At 43.9% G+C, this 27,170-nt stretch overlaps 1 protein-coding gene across 9 annotated transcripts in view; it reads left to right on the top strand.

The window, feature by feature from the left end:
* Positions 1–1,595: 1,595 nt before the first annotated feature.
* Positions 1,596–27,170, top strand: part of RHOBTB2 (Rho related BTB domain containing 2) — a 50,891-nt gene continuing 25,316 nt past the window's right edge. Inside the window, exons 1-3 of one of the 9 annotated variants that reach the window (XM_029603766.1) lie at positions 1,596–1,864; positions 14,525–14,598; positions 25,030–25,231. In XM_029603766.1, coding sequence (XP_029459626.1) covers positions 14,546–14,598; positions 25,030–25,231 — 255 coding nt within the window. In that variant the 5' untranslated portion in view covers positions 1,596–1,864; positions 14,525–14,545. The other 8 variants (XM_029603769.1, XM_029603773.1, XM_029603767.1 and 5 more) reach the window with 8 other exon arrangements.

Below are 27,170 nucleotides of genomic sequence, written 5' to 3'. Positions count from 1 at the left end.
ACACACACTGTATTGCAGAGAACAGAAGGGGAAGGGATGATACTGAAGCAGACACTGTGCAAAGCAAATAACAGACTCAAAAAAAAAAGGGGGGGTTGAATTAGCACAGGGCTGAAACTTATGAGCTGTAGTGCCAATTGTCAAGGCTTCAACCCTGGTCGTGACGAATGGCACTACTGCTCACAACTTTCAAACTTTGTGCTAATTCAACCCCATTTTGAGTCCATTACCAAGGGCTTAATTTCTGGCAGAACAACCTAGAATGGCGTTCTGCCACGTTATTTCTGGGATCTATGAAAGCGGAGCAAAGTTGACAGTGTATATCAGTTCTGGCTCCCCTGAAGAAGCAGAACAGAGCCAGCAGTTGCATGGATCATTTATGGCCATCACCCCTCCCCCCAGCCCTGGCCAGCTCACCCCCCTCCACAGTTCCACTTCCTTTTTGTCTACAAATTAGCCCCTGGTTTGCATTTAAAGAAGGTGCCCCTGGGCGAACTGTTTTGAACAAGATTATAAAATAATGGACATAGATTGTATTTTCCATGAAAAAATCTACCTGCATGAAAAGTGGGTGCCAAAAGTCCATGAGTACTTTGTAACCACTGCAAGTTTCAGAGTGAAAGCATCCGGGGACATTCCCTTTGGAATTTGGTGCAGAGCGCAAGAATAGAAATTGCTCACAGACTCTGCAGCAAAGTGTGGCAGGCTGAAAACAGATATTATACTCTATTATTCCTTCAAAACAGCCATAACAATGATGCTGTTTGGCACTGGACAGAAACTCCCCCCCCCCCCTTCCCCACACACATCACCAAGCTAATACTGAAATTGCATTTGTTGTCCCAGCAAACACAAAATCTGAAATCTGAGGGGAAACCCTAACCAATGGCTACACCGCTAAGTGATTCTAGGTTAATTTGAAAACAAAATGTTCCGACATCTGTATTTTTAAACTTTTTTAGTAAAGCTCAACTCTTGCGCAGTCACACCTCAGGCACCTGCACAGAAAGAAGAACATAAGGTCACAAGAGAACTGCACGTCCCACAAGCAAACCAAAGAGTTTTAGGGATCCTTGCAGACATCTAACTAAAAGATGTTAAAATCCACCTGATAGGACCAGCTGTTCCCTGCTCAGTGGCACAGAGATCCCTGCCATGCATCCTTGTGCCCATCTTAGTAAACTGACAGTGGCCTCTACAACATGCTCTCCTAGCCAGCTCGTTGGTGCAGAGACCCCTTTTAGGCACCATCCAAAAGTGCTGTTGAATTTATGGTAAAGCATCAACCACACCAGCCCTACTTAAAGAGCTTTCCCAGGAAGGCCCCTGTGAGATATCAATGGCCCAAGAGTCCAAAGCTGCAGATGAAAAATAGGGCAGTGTGCAATGAATTATTGCTGGGCTCTGACTCTAAGGATTAATTTAGATGGCCATCTGCTGGCTTTTGGATGGGCTCTGGGCTTCTCCCATCCTGTGACAGGAGCTTGCATGCAGAGTTATAATCTACTAGATTCACAGAAGCTAGCCGGTGACTGAGGTCTGTGAATGCAGAGCTCCTGCTAGCTCAGACTGCCCAGATTAGGAAACAGCAGGTTTTCTTCCAAGGAGAAAGAGGGAGATAGGGAGACAGAAACAAGGGAGAGACAGTGAGAATGTGTATGTTTGTGTGCTTGCAAAATTTGCCCCTGGGGCTTCCGCTTGCATCACTTGAGTAGGTGTATAAAAATGTTGCATACCTGCTCCTTCCAGTTACTACCTGAAGAGTTTATAGATCGAAAAACCTGCTCTGGAGAAGGAGAGGGAGAAAGACATCTTGTGGAAAAAAAAGAAGAGAAAAAGGCCGGCTAGTAAACCTCCCACACAGGTGAGTTCACTGCACAAGTAGGCAACAGGTAACTGCCATGGCATTCTTTATATTTTCTTAGCCTTTTATTCTTTTCTACATATGTTTAGCTGTGTATGTGTTTTTATTCATTAACCTTTAATTATCCTTCTTGCAAATATTTGTTTTAATGGCAAGACATGCAATGGTAGCATATTTTACTGCCATAGGGTAAAAGCTAAAGTTTAGAGGATGGAAATGAAGAAAAAATGCATGGGGGTAACTTGCTGGTGCAGTGGTTACTACCCTTAATTAATAAGCCTTCATACAGTTGATGCAACTCCAACATTGCTCTCTGCTTCAACGGCAGGGGGAAAACAGGAAAAGGGGAATTGGATTCAGACAGCAACCAACAAGGACCCTGACTTTTACAGTCTGGGGAAACAAATAAGCATGGAGGTAACTTGCTGTTGCAGCTGATACTACCCTTAACTAATAAGCCTGATACTTTTGATGCAACTCAACATTGCTCTGTGCTTCAGCGGCAAGAGATAATGGGGAATTGGACTCAGACAGCACTAAACAAGGGCCCTGACTTTTACAGTTTGAGAAACTGATAAGTATGGGGGTGAACTGTACAGCACAGCAGATACTAACATAAACTTGCTGGGCAGACTAGATGGACCGTTTGGTCCTTTTCTGCTGTAAGAAAGAATATAGGCAATAACCTAGAATGATAGCAATCTCAGCCAAGCTGAACTGTGGCAGGGGCAGTGTCCATGCTATCAAGTTTGAAAGTACACACTGTCTCAGGTGGGTACTGCTGAGTGCAGCAAGAACACAGAATCTTCATTTCTTACACTAAAACAATGTGGATAGAAGAGGGTTGATCTGGACCTTCGGAAAGAGGTCACAGGTTTGAAAGTTGTTCTGTTCATGCTATATAATGAACAGTTCTTAGGGCTGTATAGAGATGTGAGAAGAGATTATAGTACTTTGCTTAACATCGGCCTGCATTACACAATGCTAAATTGCTTTTCCTTTGCACCACCCTTCCTGACAGGTTGCTGCCCAGCACACCTGCCTACTTATTGCATCAACCATGCATATACACACCGCATGTGAATATACTAGGACAACTGCAGCACTTCTGATGCCAGCATCCTTAGTAAACTCCTGTTTAAAGGAGTCCTCCAACAGTGTCAGGTAACAGGTAGAATGGAAAGGGAATTTCTTTTCTGAAATTGAGGCATTATTCAATGGTACCTAATTAACTGCCAGAATCTGGCTGTACAGAGGAGGTTGAACAATTAAGCTAGGACTGGAACTTCCTAGCCCCCTTGGATTCCTCAAGGTGGATCTCACATGAGATAGAGCCCATGTGACTCGCGAGACCTCAGATCTCCATTTAGATTCACCCAATCTGAAGTCAGAAATGAGACAGAGATGAATAGTAGAGGTGTGTGCATTGAAAATGTTTTCATTTTGTTTTGGATTTCATTTCTTTTTTTCCCCCGTTTCATTTCTTTGCTTTGTTTCATCTATTTAAAATGAAATAAGCAAACAAAACTAAAAGAAAAGAAACAAAAAAATGACAGGTTTGAGACCTACCCCTCTCTCCTACCATCAAAGGTTTAAAATAAGCACTGCCTAGTCTTGCCCATGTTCTCCCTGGACCCTCCCCAGCATCTTACGCATCCATGAGGTCAAAATGGGGCAGGTGTGATTCCTTGTATACTCTCCCCCCCCCCCCCCTACCAGTGTAGTAGCCAAAATGGCATTGGCCTTAGGTCAGCAGGTATTATTTTGGATTAGGCTGTTGCAAGAGCAATGAGGATCACTCCTATCCTTTTTCAACCCCATAGATGGGGGTAAGGTGTTGGGGAGGGCATGGGGAGAATGTGGGCAAGCCCATTGTGGGAGGGGGCATTCTTTTTAAGAATGAAGTGGCATAAGAGGAAGGAGATTGGAAACAAAGTACAATTTCATTTTCAGAGGGGTAGCTGTGCTAGTCTGGTGTAGCAAAAATGACACGAGGCAGGTGACACAATTATAGACTAACTAATTTATTGAGGCATGACAAAGTGGATTCTGTCCTCGAAAACGCATGTCTCAATAAATTAGTTAGTCTATAAGCTGTCATCTGCCTCGTGTCATTTTTGCTACAATTTTATTTGATTTTCTTTTGTTTCCGAAACGAATGGAAATGAGATATGAAATCTCAATGAAATTTCCTATTTCATTTCACACTAAAGCTTATCCCTAGTGAATAGCTATTGGGGAGGCCAGTGAATAAAAGAAATGAGATTCCACATTTGAACAGAAGCTGCACAGGAGACTGAATTGAACAACAATGAGCATAGAAAGATGGGTTTGGATTCTGCCCAGCTCCAAGCTGCAGAATGCATTATCATTCTCATTATATTATGTATGACCCTCATTATCCTTTGTCCAATATGCAAGGGCAATTGGATAACATCAGTATCCTGTAGGAAAAAATGGGAAACCCGAACTGTGTACACACAGGCCATGACATTATTAGTACTAAAGGTAAAATACAAAGAGGAGGAGTAGCCTAGTGGTTAGAGCAGTGGGCTTATAAACCAGGAGACTAGGGTTTGAGTCCTGCTGTTGCTCCTTGGGTAAGTCACTTTACTCTCCATTGCTTTAAGTACAAAACTACAGGCCAATACAGGAGAGTAGGCAAACACCAATTCTCAAGCCCACTGACAGCCACAGGCATCGGAAACCAAATGCCGGCAAAATTGAGTATCTGGTTTTTGACCAGACAGCCATGGGCAGACTTAAAATTTTTTATTTTTTTTTTACTTTTTTTACCCTTCGGGACCTCCGACTTAATATCGCCATGATATTAAGTCGGAGGTCCCGAAGGGACAACTGCTTTTCTGTGCACTTTCCCAGTGCCTGAAGAAATTAGCGCCTCCTTTGGGTAGGCGCTATTTTCTGAAAGCAAAATGTGTGGCTTGGCTGCACATTTTGTTTTCTGAATCGCGTGGGAATACCTAATAGGGCCATCAACATGCATTTGCATGTTGCGGGCACTATTAGGTTTGGGGGATTGGACGCGCTTTTTCGGCCCCTTACTGAATAAGGGGTAAAGCTAGCGCATCGAAAACGCGGCCCGTTAGATTGTAAACCCTCTGGGGATAGGGAAATACCTATAGTACCTGAATGTAATCCACTTTGAAGTGCTGCAAAAAGCAGAATATAAATAAATATTGCTATTTTAAGTTGCAGGCCTGCCTCATTTGTACTTTCCCCTTCATTTTGTCCTTCTCACCTCTCCCCTTGCCTTTGCTCTTGAAGGAATGCTGGGTGCTGTGTTTGAAGTTTTGCAACTTTCCAATCCTATCTACTACTATCATAGAGTATAATATAGGACCATTAGACTCGTTTAATCTGCCTAATTCCATTCCTGTCTCAATGCAATGGACTCCAGTTGATCTCTGGCTCTCCCCTCACCTCTTGGCTTCTGGAGATCCTCTGTGCTTATCCCAGGCTTTTTTTTTTTTTTTTTAACTCCGTTACTATTTTTATCTCCACCACTCTGCTAGGAGCTCATTTCATGTATCCGCTACCCTTTCTGTGAAGATGTATATAAGAATGTAAGAACTACCATGCCGAGTCAGACAAAGGTCCATTGAGCCCAGCATTCTGTCTCCAACAGTTGTCAATCCAGATCGCAAGTACCTGGCAGATCCCATAAAGCAGAACTAATTCCTGTTACCAGCTCCCAGGGATAACAATAACTTTTTTTTAGTGTACCCAGCTAATAAGGTGTTATGAACTTTTTCTCCAGGAACTTGTCCAAACTTCTTTTAAATCCTGCTATGCTAATCGCCTTGACACATCCTCTGGCAACAGATTCCACAGTCTGATTGTGCGCTGAGTGAAAAAGTATTTACTTCAATTTGTTTTGAATCTGCTGGTTGTTAGTTTCATGGCATGTCCCCCTTGCTTTAGTATTATTTGAAAGGATAAATAACTGTCCTTTATTTACCCGTTCCACCCCGCTTATTTTATAAACTTCTATCATGTTCCCTCTCCGCTGTCTCATTTCCTAGTTGTGGAGCCCCAGCCTGCATAGCCTCTCATCATAGGAGAGACGTTCCATCCCCTTTATCATTTTTGTCACCCTTCTCTGCACCTTTCCTAATTTTGCTATGTCTTTCTTGAAATGGGAAGACAGGAACTCCATACACGGTTGCCCCATGGGTCAATACAGAGGCAATATAATATGTTCTCTTTTATTCTCCATTCCTTTTTGGGTCATTTCTATTTGTTTTTTTTTACCACTGCGATGCATTGAGCCAAGGATTTTAACGTATTATCCATAAGGATTCCAAGGTCCTTTTCCTGGATAGTGACTCCCAATACAGAATCCAGCATCATGTACCTGTGGTTGGGATTATTTTTCCCTATGTGCATCACTTGTACTTTTCTACATTAAATTTCATCTGCCATTCAGTTACCCAGTCTCCTAGTCTCACAAGGTCCTTCTGCAATTCTTCACAATGCGCTGTTTAAACAAATTTGAATAATTTTGTGTCATCTGCAAATTCAATCACCTCATACTTAGTTTCCTTTTCCAAATCGTTTATGAATATGTTAAACACACTTATTCCTCTGCTACCCTACTAATGACCTTTCTCTATTTGGAAAATTGGCCATTTTATCCTATCCTTTGTTTCCAGCCTTTTATCCAGTTACCAACACTGTCTCCTATCCCAACACTGTCTCCTATCCCATAACTTTCGGGCCAATACAGTAAAAGTCACGGGAGAGCCGGCGAGCGCCCACTCTCCCGACGCGCGCACAGGCCAGTGTCTTGGGCACGTGATTCAGTATCAGCCCGTGCGCAAATTAGGGCCCACGGTAAAAGGAGGCGCTAGGGACACTAGTGCGTCCCTAGCGCCTCCTTTTTGACAGAAGCGGCAGCTGTCAGCGGGTTTGACAGTCGATGCTCAATTTTACCGGCATCAGTTCTTGAACCCGCTGACAGCCACGGGTTCTGAAAACGGACGCCGGGTAAATTGAGCGCCCATCTTCCAACCTGCGGGCTGTGGGCAGATTTTTAATTTTTTTTTATTTTTGGGGCCTCCGACTTAATATCGCTATGATATTAAGTCGGAGGGTGTACCAAAAAGCAGTTTTTTCTGCTTTTCTGTACACTTTCCTGGTGCCGGCCGAAATTAACGCCTGCCTTTGGGCAGGCGTTAATTTCTGAAAGTAAAATGTGCGGCTTCGCTGCACATTTTGCTTTCTGTACCGCACGGGAATAACTAATAGGCCCATCAATATGCATTTGCATGTTGCGGGCGCTATTAGTTTCCGGGGGTTGGCCGTGCGTTTTCCATGCGCTATTACCCCTTACTGTATAAGGGGTAAAAATAGTGCATCGAAAACGCTTGGCCAAACGGGGGCTAACAGTGCGCTCAGCCTGAGCGCACTTTACTGCATCGGCCCTTTTGTAATTCTTCTGAAAGTTGAAATACAATATCAACCGAATCACTTTTATCTACATGTTTGTTCACAGCTTCAAAAAATTCTAAAAGATAGGTAAGACAAGACTTACCCTTGCTAAAAACATGTTGACTGTTCCCTGTTAAGCCATGTCTATCTATACAGCCAGTGGCTTTGTTGTCAAGAATAGTTTCTACCAATTTGTTACTCCTGAGTTTATATCATGCCCTCTTGCTAGAGAGTTCTTTAATCTGTAAAAGGTTTGCTTCTTGTGCCTGATTTATACCTTTGAGGTACTGGAATATCTCCATCATATCCTCTTGTTTTTCCTCTCCTGTGCTCTACCACTTCCAGCACTGCAGAGATTGTTGTAATTAGGTGTACTTTTATCTGCCTATCAAAACACATGCAATATTTAAAAGTGATCACCAAATGTTCTCCAATACGCACATCTTATGAAGGGATATAATTTGCTTGCAGAACTTACCACAGTGTAGGAAATCCTGGAGTCGTTTTTTTTTTAATAAACTGTGCTTCATTAGTCCATCATCTAAGAAATTGCATTATGTAGGGAACTGGGCACTTGGATCCTACATGTAGTGTGAGGCATGAGTTGCACAACATGCATCCAATCCCCCAAATAGTTAGGTTTTTTACAGCCCTCAAACCCAACAGTGTTTATTCTGTGTAGAAAATCTTTTGATGCCACACACAAATGACTTTTGCCTTTATATTGAAACATCTTTCTTTTCAGTGAGCACAGAAAGAAATTAGGTTTCTCTCATAGGGTCCTTGTCGCAAGTCAATAACAGTGTATTTTATCTTCAGGAATGCGGTCAGCAAATTCACCTTTCTAAAAAAACAATTGTGAGCCTGAACATTTACATATAGCTCAGTTATTTAAGTCAACTAGTGGAAGAGCCCATCAAAAATGCTAGGCACAAAAGGCAGGTACTCATGTAGACTCACCCAATCACCCCTTCCCCCAGAAATCTACCTTCTTTCAAGCTCATATTCATAAGAACATAAGGATTTACCACACTGGGCCAGACCGAAGGTCCATCAGGCCCAGTATCCTGTTTCCAACAGTGGCCAATGCAAGTCACAAGTACCTGGCAAGATCCCAAACAGTAAATAGATCCCATGTTGCTATTGCACAGTGATAAGTAATGGCTATTTTTTGTGTATTTGGTTAATAACAGTTTATTGACTTCTCCTCCAGGAACTTGTCCAAGTCTTTTTTAAACCCAGCTACGTTAACTGCCTTAATCTCATCCTCCAGTAATGAATTCCAGAGCTTAACTGTGAATTGAGTAAAAAAGAACTTTCTCTGACTTGTTTTGAATGTGCTACTTGCTAACCTCATGGAGTGCCCCCTAGTCTTTTTATTTCTTGAAAAAAACAATTTACATTTATCCATTCTACTCCACTCCTGATTTTATAGGTCTCTATCATATCCCTCCTCAGCCTTCTCTTCTCCAGTTCAATACACACACACTTTTAACTGCAGAGAGGCTGGTCTGTGGTCTGAAGCATGGTGTGTACATGCTCTCACATTTGCACCTGCAGAAAAAGCATAAAATGCAAAATTCAGTCTAATCCTTTAATAGGATTGCTAAGGGACAATTTGGGAATGAAGCCCCAAGAGGAAAGCCTAAGTAACCTGAAACACGCATCAAATAGGCTGAGAAGGCAGAGCAAATATGTATTTCTGAGCATGAAAGGCAAAACCAGTTTCGTTATTATTTCAGATTTTTTTTTTTTTTTAATACTCTTTACTTGCATGAAGGTGTATGCAGCAAATCAATTTGAACAGCATGAGGTAAAAAAAAAAAAAAAATCCACACAACCCATTCCCTGAATTCATCATTCCGCTATAAATATAGCGGAATGATGAGCCGTGAAAAAAAATGGGGCGGGGGCGATAGTGAGCAGGCGGCTGCGTTGCGGCGGTGCATTTTTACCCGCCACGGTTGCGGCCGCGCTGCACACTATCACTCCCGTAGTGCCACTGAAATAGCCTTAGCTATTTCTGGCGCTAATGCGGGCAATAATGTGCGACACATTATCGCCCGCAGTGCTACAGGTCCCAAATTTTCCTAAACCCCGCCTAAACCCTGCCCAAACTCCTCCCCTTTCCCTAATTTACATTTTCAATTCACGAAACAGTAGTTATCGTGTGCGTTAGGGCCCTAACGCACACGCGACAACGGCCCATCCCGATTTGAAGAATGACCCCCAATAGCAGAAAGCAGGTTAATGACTCTGACGAGAGCAAGATATAAAACATAATCACACTGCCAATAACAAAAAAAAAACAGTAGACTTTTCTCCCATTCTGTGTCTATGGGGAAAATGCTTAGTAAATGAGGTCTTCATTTATTAATGAAACCCCTCTCCCCATAATTATTATGTCTAAGGGACAATTTTGAGTGCGACACCGAGAGATGAGTCTACAGAACTATAATCAGGCATGAAATGCCCCAAAAGGTCAACGCAAATAAGCGGTCTTGAGAATGATGAACACAGTAATCAGTACACAAATTTAGAAAATGTTATCCAACACAATACAAAACAGGCTTGAAGATCCTGACAGAGTGTGAATCCAAAGAAAAGTAAAAAGTATAGTCCAAGTACAAAATGCAAGATAATAAGACTTCGTACAACACCAAATTCAGAAGTCATAGTGAAAGTCTGAAAGCTTCAATCTGGTGAAAGGCCAGAATTCAAGAAAGTTACAGCCAAAGTGCAAGTATGCCCTGAACATCTTTAATGTTCAAAGTGGGCTGATCCAAAATTGGAATGTCCAGATGTTCTGTGGCCATTGAACTGCAAACAGAGGGGCTGAATGTTTCCAGGAAGTTGCTGTGGAGCATTGAGCAGCTAGTAAAAGGTTTCTTATGACATTTCTTGGAAAGGCAGAGACATTCTTTAGAGAATGTGCAGCGAGTCAACAAACCTGCTCGAGGAGAGGAATCAGACAGTGCGACAGACCGCTCCTTCCAACCTCCTTCAGGACTGAGTCTTTTCTTACAGCATCGCCAGATGTGACCAAAAGAGCCCAATTCACCACGTTCTCTTCAAGCACAGAGGTGAAGTGGTTTTGTCCCATCTATACATTTTTTCAAGGGTAACGTGTACATATAAGCAGATATTTTTGGGACCTGATAAAATTGAATGAAATAGAGCATTTGTTTTTTGCAGTCACATATTTAGGCCCAACAGTTGGAAGACATTTCTTGTTCCAATAGAAGTTACGTTGGCTAGGTGCATATATAATCTAGAAGTCCTATCTTGTAATAAGGTTTTTAAATAAGTTTTCAAAATCAATACTGTCTAGTAAAAAAAAAAAAAAATAGCAGTTTTGGCCAAGTGAAATAAAGTGCTGAATTTGAACGTACTGAAAAGGGACCAGAAGACTATTGGTCAGAGAATATAGTTCTTATTCAACCAATTTACTTCAGAGGCAAAGAATAGGAATGTTCTTTTTGAATATTGTCCTTAATTTATTGCACTGACAAAATGGGGCATCATTATGCAGTCGAGGGAAAATTAGTTGGTTTTATAATTTTAAACCAATTTGCCTCACCCATGGGTTAGCACTAAATCCCTGCACCAAGAGAGGCATGAATTGTAGTAATGGTACCAGAGCTTAAGGGAAGGGAAAGATCACATCCTAGTATTCTCAGCACAGTGGCCTTTTGAGGGAGATTTTTATTGTATGAGAAGACGACTGTGGAGTGACTGGGCACACCAGGGCAGCCTTGATGTGAGCATGACAGGAGCTTTTACACATCAGCTCCAGCAATAGCATTGGTGCATGGACCCTGGCCAAGAATTCGGTACATTGGGAAGGGGCTATAAAATAAGAGAGAAATTCCCCAGGTAGCTGTGAGTGAAGGTTCATGGTGCCAGATCCCAGCCCTGGTTTTGACTGAACTGGAAATAGAAAGGAGCAGGAGGAGACTACTGTCGAAATAACTGAATAGCGGAGAGGTTCCTTTTTGGGTAGCAGGTGATGCTGCTGATAGGGGAGGAGATAAAAGTAGTGATATTTATTATCGCATTGATAGCAGAAAACAATATATGTAGAAGCAGGACATCAGGGATCAAACCTCAGAATCAGTCAGTAATATACGAAGGCATAAAAAGCTGTGCCTATGGGAAAAGTCTTAATGAGAAAAATACACACAAAAATGCAGAGAGATAACCTGTGTCCTAGATGTATATTTACACACCACTGACATATTTAGAATGTTGTAGGCACCTACAGACAGAATCTACTGACTGTACAGCAAATAACACATTGAAAAAGTATAAATAATTTTTCTTTCTATTGTAACTAGAAAGTTTTCATTACAGTTTAGGATCTAGCAACCAAGAGCTTTTGACTTGTGTCTTGCCTACATAGAAACAATTTACACTGTCTGGTGCATGGCTTCTGAAACCTGTCCCGATGACCCCACAGCCAGCTGAAATTTCAGGAGATCCACAATGAATATGCATGAGGCAGATTTGCATGTTTTGGAGACTCAGCATATATACATTTAACCATCCAGCTAGCATGTTTTGATGGTGTGTTGGCTTATAATGTGAATGTTGCATGTGCTGATGTTGTGTTGACCTATATTGTGAATGTTGCTTTTGTAAATCGTTGGGATCTTCTTTTGAAATGACGGTATATAAAATGCATACATAAATAAATTTACCATGTGCAAATTCATTGTGGATATACTGAAAACCTGACTAGCTGTGGGGTCACCGGGACAGGTTTGAAAACTTCTGGCCAAGTGTATGGTTTGGTATCACATATCTAACCTTAAATATTTTGACATATTTGTATGTTGATGTATTGTTATGATGCATATTGATAGTTTATTGTATTCCTGATGTATTACTTTTCTTATGTATTGCTATTTTTTGTATTAGTTTTTTTTATGAATCATTTTGGGTTCCGTTATGTCTAAGAAAGATGTACAGGAACATAACATACTCTAGTGTGACAGGTCAACCAGGCAAGTGATGACAGGCATGAACTGCAGACAGATTTCACTGATGCAGACTGCTTTTGTCACAGTTTATTAACAGATAGTTTTGCTGCTTTAAACAAATCTCTGACTTCCTGAACAGGGTAAAAGTAGAAGTATTGGTCCATTGCTTCAAGAAATTAAGACAGGCAAACAATTGTACAGCTCAAGTAGTCATTTACCCTCAAGTTAGCAGACTTCTGTCTCTCCTTAGCATAAAATGTATAGTTTATCTGATCTCCACCCTGTTTCAAGGCTGCAGATCTACCCACACGTTTGCTTTCCATCGTGGGGGGGGGAGTCTCATGGTTGTCCCCAGAAAGCTCTCTTTTTCTTATGAGCAGGAGCCCATGTTTGTTCTTCCCCAATCAGCATTTCTAAGTGGAAATTGCTCACTCCTCAGCAGCAAGCACCCTACCTGCAGCTGGGAATGTGCAAAGGTTTAACTCTGTGCTCTCAGTCCATTTCCAGGGACCATAGCAGAGGCATTCACACTACAGCACCTGTCCGATTTCACCTATTAACTGCTTTTATGAACTTAAAAGTCCAAACAAAGCAGAAATAATGTGAAAAATATCCTTATCCGTACTAAAATAACCAAAAAGTTAAAAAAAAACCCCAAAAAACCCCCAGCCTCATTACATTCCCCGCTCAAATAAAGGCTGGACAATCACTATTCACAGTAGGGGGACTACTATTTTAGGGGGGAAAATAATCCATGCTGTAGTTACACAGTTAAGTTTCATGTTATGGGCTACCACCCAGGCAAAAGATCTAAGTGTCATAGTGGACAATACATTGAAATTGTCGGCTCAGTGTGCTGGGATGATTAAAAAAACAAACAGAATGTTAGGGCTAATTAGGAATGGAATAGTGAATAAAACAGATAATATCATGCCTCTGTATCGCTCCATGATGAGACCGCACCTTGAGTATTCTTGTCGCCGCATCTCAAAAAAGATATAGTTGCACTGGAGAAAGTACAGAAAAGGGCGGCCAAAATGATAAAGGGATTGGAACAGCTCCCCAATGAGGAAAGGCTGAAGAGGTTAGGGCTGTTCAGCTTGGAGAAGAGACGGCTGAGGGGGGATATGATAGAGGTCTATAAAACATGAGAGGACTAGATTGGGTAAATGTGAATTGGTTATTTATTCTTTCAAATAACAGAAGGACTACGGGGCACTCTATGAAGTTAGCAAGTAGCACACTTAAAATAAATCGATAAAAATTATTTTTCACTCAATGCACAATTAAGCTCTGCAATTTGTTGCCAGAGGATGTGGTTAGTGCAGTTAGTGTAGCTGGATTTAAAAAAGGTTTGGATAAGTTCCTGGAGGAGAATTCCATAAATTGCTATTAGTCAAGTTGACTTACGGCCGAATTTTAAAAGCCCGGTGCGCATAAAAATCGGTACTTACGCGAGTGGCTAGGCCCTGCGCGCAATTTCAAAAGGGCCAGGCCACTCGTGTAAGTACTGATACATGCACAAGTGCCAGGCCCTGAAAAAGGGGTGGGCTGGGGGGGGTGGCGAGGTCTGGGCGGGATGGAGGCCGGCCGGGACAGCGGCCATTAGCCCCTGTCCTTCTGCTCCTGAGAAGCAGTAAGTATTAAAATAAAAAAATTGAGGAAAGGTAGGTTAGGTTTAGGGGGTGGGGAGGAGAGGGGAAGGGGAAGGAAGGTTAGGCAGGAAGGTTAGAGAAGTTCCCTCCCAGTCCACTCCTTAATTGTGGTGGACTGGGAGGCAACTGGGGAAGGCCCAATTGCGTCGCTGCACGTACTTTGCAAAATTTTAACACCCTCCTTGCGCGTGCCACCTACATATGCATGCGCTGCCAACACATTTTATAACATGCCCATGCCAGCGCGGGCATGATATAAAATCGGCACGTCCATGTGCGAGCGCTGGGAACTGCTTGCACATGGACGCATGTGCGCATCTTTTAAAATCTACCCCTTAGAGAACAGCCACTGCTTATTACTGACATTGGCAGCATGGGATCTACTTAATGTTTGGGTACTTGCCAGGTACTTGTCTCCCGGATTGGCCACTTTTGGAAACAGGACGGTGGGCTTGATAGACTCTTGGTTTGACCCAATATGGCAACTTCTTATGTTCTTATGGCTCTGCTCTGAACACAGTCATGCCTTCTCCTTCCAACCTTACTCATCTCTTTCCATTCTTTTTTCTTAGAATAAGTTGGAAAAGGAAGAGATGGAACCTGGAGAGCGCAGTACTCTGGAAATCACAGCCATGGATTATGATGAGTGAGTGATTGCCTCTCCCTACCTTCCTTTTTCTTTCCCCTCCCTGTTTCCATCTCCTTGAGACTTGCTCACTGTCAGGCTGCTACAATAAACTCGCGTGGAAAACGGGAGCTCAGTGTTGAGCACCCGCTTTTCCAACGCGCGCCCAGCCACCTCTCCTGGGCACACGATACTGTATTTAAGTGAGGGGTCACACTAAGAAAGGAGGCGCTAGGGACAATAGCGCACCCCTAGCGCCTCTTTAGCAGCGGAAGCCCAGGAGAGGTGGCTGTCAGCGGGTTTGGAAAAAAGACTCAATTTTACGAGCGTCCGTTTCCCTAACCTGTGCACAGCCCCGGGTTAGGAAAATGGACTCTTGTAAAACTGAGCATCTGTTTTCCTAACTCATCTGCCGGCACGCTTTTTTTTTTTTTAACCTTTTGGTTCCTCCAACATAATATCACCACAATATTAAGTTGGAGGATGTACAGAAAAGCAGTATTTTCTTCTTTTCTGTACACTTTTTCGGGCTGCTCATAAATTAACCCCTGCCTAAGGGTAGGCATACATTTCTGAGTGTAAAATGTGCGGATCAGGTGCACATTTTATTTTTCTGTATCTGGGGTCAATGACTAATAGCCTCTTCAACATGTATTTGTATGTGATGAGCGCTATTAGTTTCGGGGGCTATGGATGCGCTAAACCCCTTATTGTATAAGGGATAGTGGACGCGTGTCCAAAATGCGCGTCCAACAGCGGGTTAAACAGTGCACTCAGCTGAGCGCACTTTACTGTATCGGCCTGTGTATGCCTAATGTAATAATGTAGGGTATGTAGTTTTACCCATGGCTGTGAGCACATTTTTGGTGTGCAACCTAAATTCCCAATGTAGCAAGGTGTTTTGCACACAGAACATGTGCACTTAAAACTATTCGTATTGCTTAGCATCCTCACATAGAAATCCCATGCTAATGAAGGCATTAGATATTACTCCCCTCCCCCATCCCCACCAATGCAGGGGTGTGCTGGCTTACCTCAGGTTTTCTTAGTGCTGGAAATTTTACTTTGGGTCAGAGGTGGAGTAAAGTTTCCAGAGCTGATGTTAGGAAGAAGAAGGACTTATGATGCCGGGACCTGTAGTCAGATTTTATGCACAGAAAACTTGCTTTCTGCACACAGAGTGTGTTTTCTGTGCATAAATATGATTTACGCGCACAATAAATGTTTTCTGTGCTGAAAGCATTTTTGTGCACATAAATCATATTTTATGTGTACAAACTTAAATCATGTTTTGTATACATAAAAGTCTTTTATGGCACAAAACATGATTTTTGTGTGCAAAAATCCTGAGAGACTTCCAGAATTAAAATTTGGAATCAGCCTGTGCTGAGTGCACAATTTAGCTCAGGTTTGTGCATGTTTTGTGTTTCTGCACCTTTCCTAACTCCTGATGCATTAACATAACAGTTGCTTACTGCACTAGGAGTTTGTATTTTTTTTTTTTTTTTTAGCACCTGCATTAAGAAACCGTGCACTGAATTTCAGCCCAGTGTTAATTCTGGGCTTATTACATTGGCCCTTGTCAGAGGGGCAGTTAAAGGTTGCATGCTAGCCCATGCATTTCATTGAAGGCAGTCACTGTGGAATGGAAAACTTTCTGCACAGGCAGGGGCACCATTCCCAGAGCGCTGATCCTCGTGGAATGTGGAACAGCTGGTGTAAGAAACAGCTTATGTGTGACTACAAGAAACATGTCCCTGGCTAGAAGAGAGAGGGATAGAGGATGAGCAGTGAAAGAGGAGGCAGACGGGAGGACACACCAAGGCAGGACTGAAAGAGGGAAAGTCAAAGAAGAAGAAGAGGAACGTGTCAAGTTACCACAAGAGAACAAAAGGAGAGAGCTGAGCAAGGGGAAAGTTTGAAAGAGAGAGGAGAGACAGAGACAAAAGAGAAAGAAAGAAGTAGAGAAAAGGTTTATTTTTCTGTTTTATACTGAACCACTTTATTTGTTACTTTGGCACCACATGTATAAATTGTCATGCCAATAAAGTTTCCTGACTCTGATAAAGAGGGACAGAAAGTTCTAGCTAACAAGTTAGGTGAACTGTACAGTGCTAACAGCTAATGTGGGAGCCGCACGATCCCACTGATGAGGAATTACCATGTAGCAGACAGGCTGTGTAAACAAACATATGTTTTTTGGGGGGTTTTTTAAGAGAGTTTCTAGCCTGTCATGAAGCTTATGGCAGCAGAGTCTATTTTAGGGGTCATGATCATATATCACCAAGAGAGACTGGCTTTCAAGGTTGTGAGCTTAAATAAGAAATGTGTCCATCCATCTTTTTCCAGTAGTCAGTAACCACTTACTTGATTTCTGGGTTAACAAGCTTATGTGGGATGGAGCTGCAAAAGAACTGATATGTCTAATAAGGATGTGCAATATGGTAATGGCAAGAAGAGTTCAACCTTCAGAATAGACACAACCTTATATGACATTATTTTGTTCATAAAGACTATATATTTACATAGTTGTAACACACACACCCACACCCGCACAAAACCAAACAGAATAGGGGGAGCCAAGAACCTCGAGGCCCATGAGTCTGCCCATTCTTGACAGTATGGCAAAGTCTACCTGATCTCAAGCTTGATTCTTACATCATATCAAATCCTCTCTGCTTATCCCAGACTTCACTTCTGTTGCTGTTCTGATCTTCAGCGGAGGACAGTGCTCTGGGTGAAGAAGTGAGCCTTGCAATGTGATCCTTAAACAAAAATCCTGTAAGTCTGGCTATTCTGGTTAAAATGTAATTGGAAAAAAATGTTTGGTTCACTTCTTTTAATTCCCAAATCCTGTGGGGTTTTTTTTGTTTGTTTGTTTGTAGGTACTTTACCTTTGGATTTAATTCTAAAGGAAAGAATGACAGCATTACTAAATAATCCCTAACTTCCTGAATGACAAAAGTCAGTGCTTTCTTATCCTGTGAAGATCTATCTTGCAGTCCTTTACCCTCTTCTTCTCTGGCCACATGCTGGGGAAGCCAAGGCACAGGGAGGGGATCCAGGACCTGACCCGGCGAAACCGGGTGTTCATACCGTGCATTTGCACGGGGAGTTGCACACCCGGGGGAGGGGGATGGCCGCCGACGGAGAGGCTGTAAGCCGCCAGCGGCCAACGGAGAGGCCCGTCTTCCGTTTGCGGAAGCGATGGGGGCGCCTGAGTGTTGAATCCCGGTGCTGGTGAGGTGGGTTCACACTGCGCGGGAGGGGAGCGTGAGAGGCTGAGATTCCGGGGGAACGTGGAAGTGGCTCGCACTTCCAGGCATGGCGGCGGGAGAAGCGCCTTTCACTTTCACCTGCACAGACTCCGCGCTGACCCGCAGCGTGGGACGGGAGAGACGAGAAGAACCGCGGGAGTTTGTGGGGGCGAGGGAGGGAGGGACTTTCCCGGGACGGGGGTTTCTGGGAGCCGCGATGTTCCAGCTCCTCAAAATGGCAGAGAATAATTTTACGTGAGAAGGGCGCAGCTTCTTGGCCCTGGGATTGGAGCCAATCTCTGTCTGCTGCTCTCTTTCCTCCCAGAACCGCGCGGCGGGTGGGGGAGCTGAAGAGCCGCAGCGGGACAAAGACAGCCGAGCCGCTCTGCTTTAATTTATTAAACTTTTTAACCCTAGACGCACAACCTCGCTCCCCCCCCCCAAAGCAGCAAGGCCCGTGGGGCCATGGTGGAGCTCATCCCATCACAGCCAAAGACAACACGAGGCCATGTGTGTATGTGTGTGAGTGACAGAGCATGTGTGTATCTGAGAGCTTGTGTGTTTGTGCACGTGTGTGTACCTGTGAACGTATCCGTGTGAGAGCCTGTGTGTATGTTTGTGTGCCTGTGAGAGCCCATGTGACACACACATAATGTATCTGTGAGGGAGAGGGAGTGTGTGAGAGAATGAATGTGTTACTGTGCATGTGTGTGAGACAGCAGATAAAATCTGGGCATTCCTACCTCCCCCAATCCACGACAATCTCAGGGTGACTGGAAATAAGAAGCTCACAGGTATGGAGAACAGGAGAATTTTTGTAATCCTTATTAGTTTTAATTATTGGGTGTAATTTGCTAATTCTGCTCTTCCAAAATATTTAATTTTGGGAGGTGGGAATAGAACATTTTTTAATTATTGAATTTTTTACTCATCAGATATTTTGAAATATTTTCTTGGTGTTTAGGAAATTTTGTATATTTTATTCATTAACTTTGAACTATTTATTCTTTTTATGAATATGATTTTACTATTATGATTGTTTTATATTTCTTGATTTTATTATTTAATGTTTTTATGAACAATGGTAATGTTTCTGTTATTCCATTGTTGCTCTGCATGTAGAGACTGGCTTGTTGTGGGTTCCACTTCAGTTCTCAGCACATTTCTGTTTATACTTTCTGATCTCTTTATTCTATACTTGGTGAGGGTCTGTCTGTGTTCTGCATATGTGACCGAGGTGAGATATTTTGTTGGCATGTAATTTCTGTGAAGGCGTCTATAGCAGCCTGGTTTACTAATAAGAGTTTTATTGGTGTTCTAGGGTCTGGCATAATATGTGCATAGATAAGATTGTTAGGGTTATTTTGGTATGGAAGGTTTACTATATTGTAATGCTAACTGCCTAGGATAAATCTATGTTTATGTATCTTATAGTTTTTGTTGATTATATATTTATCTCTCTCTAATTGTTTCTTAGTTTAAATTCTGTACTGTCTTCCATTGCCCAGGTTTTACGCTCCCTGTTTAATGTAACTTTACTTTCTACCTTGATGTTAATTGGTTTCCCCTCAGTTACATTGTAAACAGGTACGATAAGACCTAGTCTTGAGCATCAGTATAGTAAAAGAAATTAAATAAATAAAATAAATAATTCTGTTCATTCATGGCTTTCTGAGGGCCAAGCACACACCCAAAACACATTACAAAAAGTCTAATTCCATAGGAGTTCCAAATGTCTTTTTTTTTGTAGTTTTCTGGTTTGCACCAGAGGAGTGCATGTAAATATAATATGCATGTTGTGTTATTTTTGCCTCAGCAGACTGTACTTTTGAATGTTCTTTTTCATGTAAAATATAGTATAAATGCATATATTTTATGTGTCTGAAAAGGGTGTGTGGGGTGGTATGTGTGCAAGGCTGTAAGGTTTGCCTAGGTTACCTAATACTCTTCCCTATCCATGGGTTCTGGGGTGGGGATGCCAGTTTTTTAAAAATATAGATTGCAGGATATATTACAAATAGCTTTAAAATCATATAGTGCTTAGAACTCGAAATCTGGAGACACCAGATCAGATCCTACTTCCACCAACCACAATTAGCCTCTTTATGCTAAAACTGTAAGCTCCTTAAGGCGTGCAGAGCCTTTGTATTAAAGATTTATCTCGTACAGGCCTGTGTACACTGAGAGCGCTGGATATGTAGTAAGAGTTATGTCATCAGCCATGGAGCATTTCAGCGGAGGAGGGCACCCCTCGCACGTGAGCAGAGCGTGAACTGTTTACGGGATTTTGCTGCCCTTTGGGAATTACTACAAGCGCTGATGTACCTACGAAAGGAAGGAAGTCATGTGAAACGTCAGTAGATGGCATAAATGAGTTTAAGCCGAGCTAAAAAACGCCACTTCCTCTGGAAGGGGAGAAGCTGGCCAGCCTTCCCAGGCTCTGCAGCGAGAGCCGACAAGGCAGCTGGACGGCGATTGCTGGGAGCCCCAGGCAGGGGCAGCCTGGCCCCCGCATCCTGGACCCGGGCGAGCTGGTGCAGAGCGGCAGGGAAGATGTTCATGTGAAAACAGCGATGGCTGCGATGTAAAGTCTTTGCTTCCTTATTTCTTGCTGGGGTGGGGGCCAGACGAGGCTTCACCGATGCTGAGGGTGGAGGGACAGGTTCATTGATGTCGAGGCAGCTTAGCTGCAGCCGGGGGGGGGGGGGGGGGGGTTACTTATGCGGGAATGAAGGTGGCATTGCACGATGCCGAGCTGGGGGGGGGGGGGAGTTAGTGGTTTTGCGTAATTCGGATAGAGGATGTGAAGGAGATGTTTTATGATGCCGAGTATGGGTGGAGGAAGAAGTTGTTTGATCGGGGCGGGGGAGTGGGGAGAGAGAGTGGAGGTGGTGTTGCATGATGCGGAAGTGAGGGTGGAGGTGGTATTGCCTACTGTCGGGGGGGGGGCGGTAAAAGTGGTATTCCGTGATTACGGTCACGGAGGGAGTGGGAAGATGGGAGCAGGGTCGCATGCAATTTGCCCCGGGATCAGCGATTGAGTTTCCTCGACACCGGCGGAGGGAGGGGGAGGGGGATTTGTCCGAACTAGATATTGCAGCGGGTAAGCTAAAGGCTTTTCGTCGCGGCTCAGCCTGTGCCATGCAGGGTCAGACCCATGGTCCATGGAGCCCTCTATCCTGCCCCGGGTAGAAGAAGTATCCAATAGCTTAATCCTCACAGCCCTTGCTGGGAAACTTTGCACTTTTCCTCCATGTCGTAGGAGCCCTGCAGGCTCAGGCAGGTGTCCGTGGCTCCGGCCACTTCTCAGCATCCTTCCCGGGCGCTCTCGGTATTATGACCCCTTTCTTTACTGTTTGAGGACGGCCGTTGCTTGGTTTCCTCGGATTTCATTTTCTTTATTGGCAAGAATTCCAGCAAGATTTGCCATTTCATAATTTCCGTTGCTAGGAGACAGTAGAAGGCTCCAGGGAATAGATTTTGTTTCCATGGCAACCAGAGCTGGTGAGCTCTTTAAATTCCCAGAAGGGGAGCACGTGGGAGTGTGTGGGTAAAGGAGATGGCAGGAGGGCAGCCACAAGGTTTGCTTTGGCAAGGCACTGGGTGTGAGGGACTTTGGAGGCAGAGCTGAATGTGAGGGTATAGGGCAGTAGGAGAGTGTGCCAGCTGTGGGGGTGAATGAACAAGCCAACCTAAGATTCACCCATGTTTCTTTGACTCTCTGGTTTTAAGTGTTGAGTGTTTATGGGATTTGCTAGAGCTTTTCTCCCCACCCACAAAGACTGCTTTTTCTCTCTGTGAAGTGCACAGCTGTAGTGTCCTTTGATATCTGATCAATAATTCATTACAAATTGCTTCCAAGTTTAGAGAGGGCCAGTGCTAGCTTTTTTGCTGCCCTGTGAAAAATTACTGTGCTTCCCCCTCCCCCCCGATTCATTCAGTGTCTGTCCCGGGCCCATCAAATAAAGCCCAGCTCCGTCCTGCAATCTATATTTTTAAAAACTGACACGTCCCCCCACCCTAGCACCCATGGATAGGGAAGGGTATTAGGAACCCTAGGCAAAACTTACAGCCTTGCACACATGCCGCCCCCCCCAGCACACACACACACTCTCCGACACCCTTTCCAGATGCACACAATTAAATTATGCTTTTATAATATATTTTACATGAAAAAGAACATTAAAAAGTACAGTCTGCTGATGCAAAATTAACACTTACAACATGCATAATAATAATTTACATGCACGCCTGTGGTGCCATCCAGAAAATCCTGCAAAAAAGGCACTTGGAGCTCCTATGGAATTAGACTTTTTGTAATGTGCATTGGAAGTGAGCGTGGCCCTCAGAAAGCCATGAACAAACAGAATTATCATTGCAATATAGTAAACCTCTCATACCAAAACAACCCTAACAATCTTATCTATGAAAAGGCAACACTGCACACATTACATCAGGCCCTAGAACACCAATAAAACTCTTATTAGGAAAACAGGCTACTATAGATCCTTTCACAGAAGTTACATACCAGCAAAATACCTCACCTTGGTCACATATGCAGAACACAGACAGACCCTCACCAAATACAGAATAAAGAGATCAGAAAGTATAAACAGAAATGTGCTGAGAACTGAAGTGGAACCCACAACAAGCCAGTCTCTACATGCAGAGCAACAATGGAATAACAGAAACATTACCATTCTTCATAAAAACATTAAATAATAAAATCAAGAAATATAAAATAATCATAATAGTAAAATCATATTCATAAAAATAAATATTTCAAACAGTTAATGAATAGAATATACAAAATTTCCCAAACACCAAGAAAATATTTCAAAATATCTGATGAATAAAAAATCCAATAATTAAAAAATGTTCTATTCCCACTTCCCAAAATTAAATATTTTGGAAGAGCAGAATTAGCAAATTACACCCAATAATTAAAACTAATAAGGATTACAAAAATTCTCCTGCTCTCCATACCTGTGATCTTCTCATTTCCAGTCACCCTGAGATTGTAGTGGATTGGGGGAGGTAGGAATGCCCAGATTTTATCTGCTGTCTCACACACATGCACAGTAACACATTCATTCTCTCACACACTCCCTCTCCCTCACAGATACATTATGTGTGTGTCACATGGGCTCTCACAGGCACACAAACATACACACAGGCTCTCACACAGATACATTCACAGGTACACACACATGCACAAACACACAAGCTCTCAGATACACACATGCTCTGTCACTCACACACATACACACATGGCCTCATGTGGTCTTTGGCTGTGATGGGATGAGCTCCACCATGGCCCCGCGTGCCTTCCTGATTTGCGGGGAGGGAGCGAGGTTGTGTATCTAGGGTTAAAAAGTTTAATAAATTAAAGCAGAGCGGCTCAGCTGTTTTTGTCCCTGGCTCTTCAGCTCCCCCACCTGCCGTGTGGTTCTGGGAGGAGAGATAGCAGCAGACAGAAATGTGCTCCAACCCCAGGGCCAAGAGGCCGCACCCTCCTCACACAAACGTCTTCTCGATCATTTTGAGAACCTGGAACATCACAGCTCCCAGAAATCCCCGACCCCGGGAAAGTCCCTCACTTGCCCCCACATCCCCCACAAACTCCTGCGCTTCTTCCCCGTCTCTCCCTTCCCACGCTGCGGGTCAGCACGGAGTCTGTGCAGGAGGAGGTGTGTGGTGCTTCTCTCACTGCTCAGTCTGCACAGAGACGTCATCATGCCTGGAAGTGCGAACCACTTCTCACCACCACTCCCACTTTCCCTGGACTCTCTCCTTACCCCAAAATAGAAGCTGGAATCTCAGCCTCTCACCCTCCCCTGCCGCATGGTTTGAACCTCCCTCCCCCTGCCACCAGCACCGGGATTCAACTCCCAGGCCCAGATTCGACACCCAGGCACCACCCTCCCCCAATCTTCTGCAAACGGAAGATGGGTCTCTCTGATGGCAGCCGGCTCGCTGCCTCCTCCGGGTGTGCACTCCAGGACACGCCGGGCCTGTTTATAGTTAGGATTTCTTAAGAAGCAGCATTTGGAAAGTCATGTACTGGTCATAAAGGCAAGGGTTATGAGAGTAATTTACTTGGAAAACTCTTCTGCAGAGGCTCAGATTTGGATGGGGATTCCTCTCTTGGCAGATAGAGGGAGAGGTGTGGATTCCTGCTCCCTTCTCTGACTCAGCTTGCTCTGTCAGTGTATGAGCTTCCTTATAGCCTGTGTCAGCTAAGTTACCCAGGTTACTTAATGACTTGCCGAAGGTTATGCACTTCATGTGAGAGCAAGGACTTTGCTCAGGTTGTGTTTGCGTAATCACCTTACAGTCCGTTGAATGTCTGAAGTGTCAGAGGTGCTTCCGATGGCTGCTTGTTGACAGTACTGCTATTCTGGTCTCAAGGCTCTGGCTGAAAACTCTGAGCTCTTGTCGCTATATGTGCTTCTGCTGAGTGGGAAGGAGCTGGTGGGAGAGGTTGGTGTTCTGTCCGAGGATCAGGCAGGAATCTGGACCAGAGGTTAAGGAAGAGCAGTTGAGGATGGACTAGAAAGCAGCTCAGGAAATGTTTGCCATTAAAAAAAAAAAAAAAGTCCAAGTGTACAGTTAAGTTGGTTTTTTTTTTTTTATAAAATTTAAAAGTGAACAGAAAGAAGAGTAAAGTAAGAAAGGCTGGGAATGATGGTGGGGGAGGGAGGAGAGCCTGTAGTCATGGGTAGCACTGAGGGAGGCTGTGGTGGAATGAGGACGTAGACAGGGCTTCTGCAAAGGGAGGCGGGAGGAGAAAGGAGGGCAAAGGATGGGAACGACCCTCGTGGCGGGAGGGGGTAGAGGATTTAGACAAGGCTGGTATATAAGGAAACTGGAGAGAAGGGGAGTTGCATGACTTGGCATCCGAAACCTCCAAAGAAAGTTGCTTTTCTCTTACCTTCTGTAGCATGTATCCAGGTGTCCTCTTTTTCACAGACACAGCAGTGCCTGGGATTAGGTTGATAATGCATCTGAGTCCTCCCTGGGACCTGCAGGGAGCAGTGTGTTTAGGAAGGGATAACGTTTAATTTAAGATAAGCTGGTGGGGTTAAGCCCCTGTCCTGACACCACTGACGGGTGTGAAGCAGAAGGTCCTGTTGCCACCGCTGGAATGAGTAGAGGTTTCACAGTGCCTTTCTGTCCTGCCTTATCTTCTTAGATCCCAATTAATGGACTCCGACATGGATTATGAAAGGCCAAACGTAGAAACCATCAAATGTGTTGTGGTTGGGGATAATGCAGTTGGCAAGACCCGCCTCATTTGCGCTCGTGCCTGTAATGCCACGCTAACACAATACCAGCTCCTCGCAACCCACGTGCCCACAGTGTGGGCCATCGACCAGTACCGCGTCTGTCAGGAGGTAAGTGGCATGAACATGAAGACGGGGGGGGGGGGGGGGGGGGCTTATGAATGTCTATGTGACAGCAGGACCTTTACAGAGAGAGATCATGGTAAATAAATCTCATCACTTTCTTTAGCTGGATGATCAAAGAACTAGATCTGGGTGGACTCTGGATATGCTGTAATTAGATTTCAGCAAAGCTTTTGATAACAGGCTCATGAATAAATGAGTACCCAGGGGTTTTTCGCTCCTGTAAAAAACGGTCCCATACATGCGTACGTGGGCCGCACGCGAGCAACACGAATTTTAGGGAAACCGGAAAGTATGCATGTACATACCTGTGCGAGCATCAAGAATTAGGAGGCAGAAAAGGAGTGGGGTCAAGACTTTCGGTCCTGAACACCAGGAGGGAGAGGGAGAGAGAGACTATGACTCTCTCTATATCTCCCACTGTAAGAGGGGCACTTTCAACTCGGGGTGCGTTTTGGGTGGAGCGGTGTGACATTGGTCTGCCTAGGGTGCAAGGGTAACATCGTCCCTCCCAAAACGCACCCTGAGTTGAAAGTGCCCCTCTTACAGTGGGAGATATAGAGAGAGTGTCATAGTGTCTCTCTCTCTCTCTCTCTCCCCCCCCCTCCCCCCCCCAATGGTCACTTGTGCGAGCAGGTTACTAAAATATGTTGTAAAGACTGCACACATATGCACGGCAGGGATATTTTAAATGGCACGCGTGTACTTGCACGCACGATATAAAATTAAGCGTGTCTTTGCGTGTGTGCCCAATGTGCGCGCCTTTTAAAATTTACCTGTAAGATGGTAAACTGGATTAGAAGCTGGTTGAATGGATAGACCACAAAAATGAGTACTAAATGGAGTAGGGAGCTCATAGTGGGGTACCTCAGGGATCACTTCTAGGACCGGCTGTGCTCAATATTTTCACAAGTGGTGTTACAGTGGGGTTAGTAGGAAAAGTTTGTCTTTATGCAGAACTTAGTATTGACACTCGAAGCAGAAAAATGAGTGATCTAGGAAAGCCTGAGAAGTGGTCACATACATGGCATTAAGATTCAGTACAAAAAAAAGTATAGAGTCCTGAATTGGGGGGGACGGGGGGACAGAAATCCAAAGAAGCAGGACATAACGGGGTTGAGACATTGATGTGTGCCATACAGACCTTGGGGTGATCATGTGTAGTCATCTCAAGGCTGCAAAACAGTGCGACAAGACAGTGGCGAGAGCCAGAGGAGTGCTAAGGTGCACAGGGAGAGGTAAGGTATAACCAGGGAAACAGGAAGTGAGGTCTCACCAATAACCGTGTCTGGTTCTGGAGAAGGCACCTCCGGAAGGATATAGCCAGAGAAGAGCTACCAAAATGGTGCAGGGTCTGTATCTGTATAACAGAGGAGAGGTGAAAGGGACATTCAGATACCTCCAAGGCATGATAATAAACAAGCAAGTCTCTTCAGCAGAAAGGAACTTCTGGAACAAGAAAACATGAGGAGGTAGACTCAGAAGGAACATGAGGATACATTTCTTCATAGAAAGGGCAGTGGGTGTATGGAATGACCTCCCAGAGGAGATGGTGAGGCAAAAATGGTAACAGAATTCAAGAACGCCTGGGACAAGCGTAGAGGATCCCTAGTTGTGAGGGAGTAAAGGGAAAGTTGGAGATCAAATTGTATCTAAGATATTGCATATGGAAGTAAATTGAGCAGGCTAGAAGGGTCATATGGTCCTTATCTGCCCCCAGATAATCTGTTTCTGTGCTTTTCAGTGAAGCTCAGGGGTGGAGAATGAGAGTCTATGGTGTGTTCTGATTGACATAGCAAATGGGATGCCCTTTATGGGGAACTCTGGCAATGCAGCTAATCACAGTTTTCAGGATGTCAAGTCCTGTCACTGGTGTCCATGACTAGCTATAAGGCCCCAGTTCCAATTGATCAATATTTTATTGTTA

This window comes from Rhinatrema bivittatum, chromosome 5 (assembly GCF_901001135.1).
Source record: "Rhinatrema bivittatum chromosome 5, aRhiBiv1.1, whole genome shotgun sequence".
Classification (NCBI taxonomy): domain Eukaryota; kingdom Metazoa; phylum Chordata; class Amphibia; order Gymnophiona; family Rhinatrematidae; genus Rhinatrema; species Rhinatrema bivittatum.
The sequence above is the reverse complement of the archived record's forward strand: the minus strand, read 5'-3'. Positions and strand labels throughout refer to the sequence as shown.